Here is a 6,646-nt window from a genome sequence, read left to right as displayed (position 1 = left end):
CTGAGAGGTGGCCATTTTAGACATAACAATGTACTCGACTATGACCCCAATTAACCCTTCGGATGTGCAGAAGCCGCCCATGGGAGAGCACGGACGCATCTGATTGGTGCGTAAAGGTGAGTAAGTGCCATGACGCGCTGTCACATCATTTTCTGTATGTTTATGTGTCAGTGTTCTCCACGGCACAAATACGTTCACGCTGGTAAATATGCCTAAGCCATTCTGTACATTATGCTCAAAGTATAATGTCTCATTCAGTATTTAATCAGTTTTTTGTAATGCATGCCACTGTCCTCCTCCTTGTTTGTTTAAGAACCACTATAATCTAATATTCTGGTTCATGGACCAGATTTGATTGATTACATCAATCGTAACTGCATCTGGTTCACAGTGGAGGGACTATCATGTTTTGCTGCTGCTTTGAACTGCTTGTCACTGTAAAGGATAAAATAAATTCCCAAGTTTATCAAGGTAATCTGCAGCATGATGTCAGAGTGACTGAAGCTGGGTGACCCTGCACATTAAAGTTAATGTTAAGTTCAACCAGTTATTAAAAATGTCCCTTGTCACCACTCTTTGTTGATATGTGTGACGTTTGTGAGAATCACATCACATTAAAAGACCAATTTATGTAGAAAAACAGCCTTTACCTTTAAACAATACATTAGTCAGTCTGCCACAAGTGTAGGCATCCATAGTATTTACAGCTGTGCAGGTGTTCTGAATTTAACTGAACAATATGACAACATTTGAGATATCAAGTTACTGCAGAGAGCCAGGTATGAGCTGATGTGTACAATAAGTAAATCAAATCGAATCAAATCACATGATGTTACCAGTTCTGAGTTTGACCAATTATGATCCAGACATTTTGTGATAACTTCTTTGTGCTTTATTACACTTGAAAAGTTACAATCCCTCACACACTTGAAAAACCTGAAATACTTTTTCCCTTTAATTTTCTTTACGCATTTTGGGCTGATGTGTGTCTGGCGAACTTTGCATTGCTTATGATCTACCACTTAACAAATCTTTGGAGGGTGTTTTAAAGAAAATTGGAACATGAGAGAGATGATCCAAATATAAAAGCCCTAATCAAAGTACAGTCAATCAGTTATGCAGCATAGTTACCCTTTGAAAACCCTGGATCTTGAATAAAAGACATTTTACTGGAGCTAAGATGAGAACAAAGCTAATTTAAAATGATACTACTGAACTGAGACAAAAATTAAAAGCTGTACACCTTCAGCAATTTGGGGTACTGACATATCTTACCCCCAAAAGTACAATATGTCAGTGAAGTCGTGTTACTGAGAGTAACTTCTTACTTCTTCTCTTGGTAAATGAAACAAACCATCTAGGTTTGCACTGTGGTTTCATTCTCGTATTCAGACTACTCCTGGGATTTTGCTGTATTTGCAGACACTGATTGCAGTTTTTGATCTGTTGTTTGTACTCGGATAATCTGACGCCTTTACGATCACTCTCAGCAGGGAGGAGCTGGATGAACAACATCCTGTTTCTGTTTCAATCTGTACTGTATATAAAACCTGCTAAAAAGAAATGAAAGAAACGCTGTCTCTTAACCCATTGTTTTGTCTTTTAAACTTGATGTGGCAATAAGAATCACTCTCCAGCCAACCAAAATATCACAGTTAAGAGTTTCTGGGAACACAACTACAGTGAGAAGGACAAAGGGTTGTCTGATCTGATTGAAACAAATGCCTTGTGGTCTGGATGAAAAGTGAGACGTTACATCTGTTTCCTTTCTTTTTGATAGTGTGCATCTCGTCTCCTTTCTTGGTCTTTCTTTCCACACACACAGTTAGGTTTCACTGCAGTGTGGTGGCATTCCTCAGTTGTGATTATCTACCATCCCGATCAGTGTGCAGACAGAGTGCGGGACAACTTAAACCTATATCGCAAAAGACAGAAAATGGTTATAAAATCCCCAGAAACAATTTAAATATTCATGTCAGGCAGCATTAATTTTAAATTCCACAAATTCTGTTGAAAGATCCTCTATTAGATTATGCTATACTATAATGCAGAATTAACAGCTACACAGGCAAATTAATTTAACATTAGGATTAAACACTAAGACATTATAGACATTAATACAAATGACATTAAGCTAGAAATCTGATTGCTGAAGGTGTTTTTATGTTGTAGTAGCATGACAACAGCTTTGTGACAGTTCATGTAGTTGTTTGTAAATCGTGAAATATCGTTACTGCCAAAGTTTTTATCTCCAATATTTATAGTGAGGGAGGTGAATGTTTTTTTTTCTGATGCTTGTAATTATTTTGAACTATGTGACATCGATGTAGCATGAATACAGAGCTGTAGCCTAATCCAGATGTAGTTAACCTAGCATACCCTGTTGAGGATGATCAAATAAAATGCAGTGTGTTTATCAGTGAGCTTCAGAGGTGTTCTCAGTCGTGTTTTTTAACCCTGAACAAAGCTGTTATCCTCCAGTTTGAGCCTTATTGCTAAGCTAAGCTCACCCGGCTCCAAACATAACACAGAGAAACGAGAGGGGATTCGTAATCAAAAGTATATTTGCTAAAACATCACTTATTATTTCAAGGTTTTCACAGCTTATAGCTTGAATGCTTTTGTGCTATGTTTGGTCACTTGTTTTAATGTCCTTTAAATTGAGAAGTGAGAAAACTGACTCCTGGGCACAAACAGGTAAACAGGTCCCTCAATGCCACCCTGCAGGATCGTATGTAAGACCCCCAGAGTGAAAGACACAGAAATCAATAACAAATGAAGCTGTTACAGCTTTAATAGTCATTTCTGTTTTGTATTGTGTCTTAAATATTATTTAGTCTTTTTCTCTTTTTTGGGTCACTGCTTATGTTTTTTGGTAATTAGTTTTTTGTCTTCCTGGAAACACTCACCTCACTGACATTTTGAATTATGAGGATAGTGGAAACTAATATGGCACTAAGAGACCAGAGCTTTTCTGATATGTGGTAATCATGATTTAAGATCCTGTTTTCAATAAAAAGCTACAGAAAAAAATACAAACATTATATGACAGTATTTAGGTGTAGATTGTTTTCATAACTGATGTTGGGCGTTTGAAGTTTGCACTAAAGTTATTAGTGCAGCGGTTATTTAATACAGGTAATTGCATATGAAGGTGAAACCCAACGTGTTATATTGATCATTTGTAGCTAAAACAGCGGGTTTAATTAAGTTAATTTAATTTAATTGAAATAAAAAGCCCGTACACCTCTTACTTTTCCGCAGCTGCCTTATGTTATCACACTATTGGCGTTAATAGCTCCGCCCCCTGGCGCTTCTTATTGGATACTTGCAACTGGACCTTCCGTGCTACTGGCGAACCCCATCTGTCAGTCACATCCCACTTCGGAATAGTGGGAGGGGCCTGCGTACCTCGCTTTGATAAAACTTCTCCCAAAGTGCGCAGCGGCGTCGAGCTAGCAGACGTGCGACGGGAAATAAGGACTTAAAACACGAAAATAAAAGCGTCCGCCTGCTTCTTCAGGGGACGTTACGGGGTCGCTTCATAAAGGTATGAAGCTAAATAACCGGTAGAATCGTTTGGCTGGGTACAAAGGGAGATTTAAAGCGTGTGGTCCACTTTTGGCTAACGTTAGAAACGTTGACCGGAAGTGGAACCATCATGTCGGACTAACTTTGACAACGTTGACTCCATCAAACTTTCTGCCCTCCCCCTCCTGCACTCGCTCTGCGTCCCCCTCCACGCACCTCATCCCTCCATTCCTCGCTGTTGTTGCAGCCGTGATGGAGAAGCCCCGGGACGGCCGCCGGCGCCACTAAGCTAGCAAACGACTCGGCCCGGCGGGGAAGAAGGCGACACCGGACAACGGAGCGCGGAGGCGGGATGGAAACGGTGGAGCAGCTCGTCTCTTTCCACCACATTCAGGTCCAGCTGAGCGGGGGCGCGCCGTGGGGCTTCACGCTGAAAGGAGGGCTGGAGCACGGCGAGCCGCTCATCATCACTAAAGTAAGTTAGTCACAACAATGAGCGTTACCATGTGTGCAGAGTCCCGCTGAGGTGGTGGGATGTAGCTAACGAGTACTGTTTTAAAGGTTGCATTTGTTTATTTGACATTAGACTATAAAGTGACAGGAATCAGCGATAAATACCTGTTACAATCTCCACAGTCCCAGTGTGATGTCCTCAGATGTGTTGCTTGATCAGACCAACTGTCTTAACATTTATAGATCATCACTTAACTGTGATGTGCGACAGAGAAAAGCATCAAATCGTGATATTTAAAGAGCTAGATGCACTCTGCAGCCACATGACTCAACAACTACTTAATTGCTCATTAATGTATAGGTAATAATGATCCAACAATATATGATCATGGCAGGGGTAATTTTTCAGCATGAATAACAGGATTTTATTTGCGCTTAGTGGTGTATTTTTAGTGTGGTGTTTCTGTTTTGATTGTTTCTTCCACCATTATTTAAATGCGTGCACAGTTTTGGTTACATGTTTGAATTGTATCTCACTTAAGATGACTAGAAGAATTGTATTTCGCAAGGATGTGGTGATTGTTGCATCAGGACAACTCCACCAAACCACCAGCTATGGTTAGTTTTGTAATCTTGAATGTCTGCTCCCTCTTTCAAATGTGCTTTTCAATCTGCTGGTCACTTGGTTTCAACTTTTCAACTCAAAAAAAAAAAAAAAAAAAAAAAAAATCCTGAAAACGGTGTTTTGGGGACTTTTTTGTGTGTGGAAACTGATTTTCCTGCACCCTGTTCAGTGTTTTGACTTCTGCACAGCCAGATTTGAACTCCCCCCCCCTCCTCCTCCTGTTCTGCACAAAATAAAAAGTTATTGTCCAGCTCTAAAACAAATATCCGGTGCTGCTTGATGTTTGTCAGCTGTCACTGTCTGTGAAGAATATTATTATTATAATCTAATGCAGAGTTGGCTGCTCAAACCTGGGGGTCAAAGGGTTCCCACAGGGGTGCTAAAAGGGGTGCCAGGGGGATCCCTGACCAAACAAGGCTCTGTTCATCTTCCTGCTACTTCATTCACTGGAAGGTATAAATGTGTTGACAGTCAACTAAAACAACTTTGACCAACACTGGAGCAGAAATGTCAGATTCAGTGGGGTGTCAGTGCCATTTCATGATAGTTAACAGTTAATAGTGAATTAGCTTGTTCTGCAAAAAAAGAAACCAGATATGGGAGTTCATGCATGTTCATAGAGAGATCTATTTTGCTGTGGTTGATTGTTATTTGTGCAGAACTGTATATTTGGATAGTTTGGGTGCATTATAAGAGATTTAGTGGACGCTTAGAGATTTTGTCTTCTGCGAAAAAGTTACTTCCTCTCGGCCTCTTCTCACGGTTACACGCCACGGGCTGTGAACTGCTGGAAACGAGGAGGCTGCTTTTGAATTACTGCAAGTAATTATTGGTGTGTGTCCTGCTGGGGGTGGTCTGTCTGTGTGTGCGTGTCTGCGTGCGCATGTTCAGTCCAGTGCATAAGTGGGCTGACTGACACTCTGTCTTTCCTTCACTGCCTCTCGCCCACTCTGTTGAGAAGTTGCAGCAGCGGTGGTGTAAATGTTGGCTGGTGTACATCTATATTCACCACAGCAGGGAATGGAAAAGCCTGGCTCAGTCATCTGGAAACGCACACACTCAGTCACACACAGTTACACGGCCCCTGGGAAAATGTGACTGGGACTGCTAAAGGAGATAAAAATCAGACTGTGTTCTATGGCTGTTTTGTGTCCAGTGGCTAGGTAAAACTCACATACACACACACACACACAATAAAGTAGCTGAGGCGCTGAGTGTTGGACAGAGAACTGTGCTGCAGAAAAGTGTTTAAAGTGTTTAATGATTAAGTGTTAAGTCCTTGAAGGTAAGAGGAGAACGACAGGAACACACAGAGAAAGTAAAGTTGAGGTTTTTGTATGATGTGTTTTAGGTTTAGTGAGGGTGAGAGAGAGTTTCCATTAGCCTCCACACACAGGTTTAGTGTGTCTGTATGGAGCGTAGCAGAATACAAGCATAATCCTCTCACTTCCGAGAGAGAGCGACAAGAAGCACGATTTGTGTGTGTGTGTGTGTGTGTGTGTGTGTGTGAGAGAGAGGGAGGAATCAAATGGTCCATTACTCTATTGGAGACAACTGTTAAATTTGGTTAAGAGCGGAAGACCACTAGAGCAAACCACCTCTTTTTGCTAAAAACAGTACTTAATAAGTTTTTCTATATGTAAATTACTTGTGTATGTGTAACTAATCTCAGCTCAAGGTCCACCCACTGGCATTTTCTTAACCTTCATCATATATATACCTAATAATATATATATATATATATATATATATATATATATAGATAAATATATAATATTATTAGTATATATATAATTATATATATATTTATATATATAGATATAATATATATATATTAGTTATATATATATATATATAGATATATAGTATATATATAGGTATATTATATATAGTTATAGATATATATATATATATATATATATATATATCTATATATATATAGGTATATATATATACCTATACTAATATATATTATACTAATATATATACTATATCAGTATCTCTATATACTAACTTGCTACTATATATATAGATATA

The 6,646-nt window shown here is 39.3% G+C and overlaps 1 protein-coding gene across 2 annotated transcripts in view; it reads left to right on the top strand.

The window, feature by feature from the left end:
- Nucleotides 1-3,444: 3,444 nt before the first annotated feature.
- Nucleotides 3,445-6,646, top strand: part of shroom4 (shroom family member 4) — a 74,481-nt gene continuing 71,279 nt past the window's right edge. Inside the window, exons 1-2 of one of the 2 annotated variants that reach the window (XM_026352760.1) lie at nucleotides 3,445-3,550; nucleotides 3,779-4,006. In XM_026352760.1, coding sequence (XP_026208545.1) covers nucleotides 3,884-4,006 — 123 coding nt within the window. In that variant the 5' untranslated portion in view covers nucleotides 3,445-3,550; nucleotides 3,779-3,883. Of the gene's footprint in view, nucleotides 4,007-6,646 lie in introns of both variants that reach the window. The other variant, XM_026352759.1, reaches the window with a different exon arrangement.

This window comes from Anabas testudineus, chromosome 18 (assembly GCF_900324465.2).
Source record: "Anabas testudineus chromosome 18, fAnaTes1.2, whole genome shotgun sequence".
In the NCBI taxonomy this organism is placed as follows: Eukaryota; Metazoa; Chordata; class Actinopteri; order Anabantiformes; family Anabantidae; genus Anabas; species Anabas testudineus.
The sequence above is the reverse complement of the archived record's forward strand: the minus strand, read 5'-3'. Positions and strand labels throughout refer to the sequence as shown.